The following is an 888-nucleotide window of genomic DNA, read 5'->3' as shown; positions in this document are numbered from 1 at the left end:
CATGGGGACTGGGAGGTGTGCGGGGTCTTGCTGCTCTCCAGCCAACCCCACGGTCCTGCATCCCTGACACCTCCCCTCTGCCTGCAGAGCCCCGACATCGCGGCCGAGCTCTCGGGGGGCTGCCACGGCTTCTCCAGGAAGTTCATGCGCTGGCAGGAGGAGCTGATTTTAGGTGGCACAACCAAAGACTCCCAGGGCAAGCTGCTACGGTGAGAGTCGCAACAGTGCGGGCGTCCCCAGGCATGGCACAGGGGCACTCACCCCAGTATGATTTGGGGCAGGATCCCCTCATCCTCATCCAGTGCCCATGGGAACCTGCCCTTGGTTGCAAGAGGGGCTGTGGGGCTGGCTGGGAGAGAGTGTGAGGCTGGCGAGCGTATGGGGCTGGCGAGTGAAGTGATGCTTTGGAGCAAGGGAGGGAACAGGGGGCAGGATGCCTGGGTCCTCTCCTGGGTGTCCGTGGTGGGGCTGCGAGCTGTGGGGTGGGGGACGGACCCATTCCTGCATCCTGGGACACCGCAGCTGGTCCCAGCGAGGTGCGTGCCTGTCCCCCAGCGCTGAGGCCCTGCAGACCATGTTCCTCCTCATGAGCCCCCGGCAGCTCTTTGAGCACTTCAAGGACGATTACGAGATCCACGACATCAGCTGGACCGAGGAGAAGGCGGGTGCCATCCTAGAGGCCTGGCAGAGGAAATTCGTGGAGGTGGGCACCGGGAACAGCCCCGCTGTGGGGCTGGGCAGGGGTGAGCCTGTGCATGGCATACCCCTGCACCCAGGTTTTCATGTGGCTGTGGGTCCTGGCACTGCTGTCCTGTGGGTGTCGAGGGACCCCCAGTGGCGATGCTGACACCCTGGGTGGCTCTGGGGGGATGTACTGGTGAGCAGTGG

At 64.5% G+C, this 888-nt stretch overlaps 1 protein-coding gene across 1 annotated transcript in view; it reads left to right on the top strand.

Moving 5' to 3' along the window:
• LOC104469393 (protein patched homolog 2-like) overlaps positions 1 to 888 on the top strand; it is a gene marked incomplete at both ends in the record, with an annotated part of 4,131 nt that overhangs the window by 2,835 nt on the left and 408 nt on the right. The window contains 2 exons of the mRNA XM_010083874.1: positions 42 to 209; positions 556 to 743. Coding sequence (XP_010082176.1) covers positions 42 to 209; positions 556 to 743 — 356 coding nt within the window. The remainder of the gene's footprint in view (positions 1 to 41; positions 210 to 555; positions 744 to 888) is intronic.

Source organism: Pterocles gutturalis, unplaced genomic scaffold (assembly GCF_000699245.1).
Source record: "Pterocles gutturalis isolate BGI_N339 unplaced genomic scaffold, ASM69924v1 scaffold14310, whole genome shotgun sequence".
Taxonomy (NCBI): domain Eukaryota; kingdom Metazoa; phylum Chordata; class Aves; order Pterocliformes; family Pteroclidae; genus Pterocles; species Pterocles gutturalis.
This window is presented reverse-complemented; position numbering and strand designations above follow the sequence as displayed.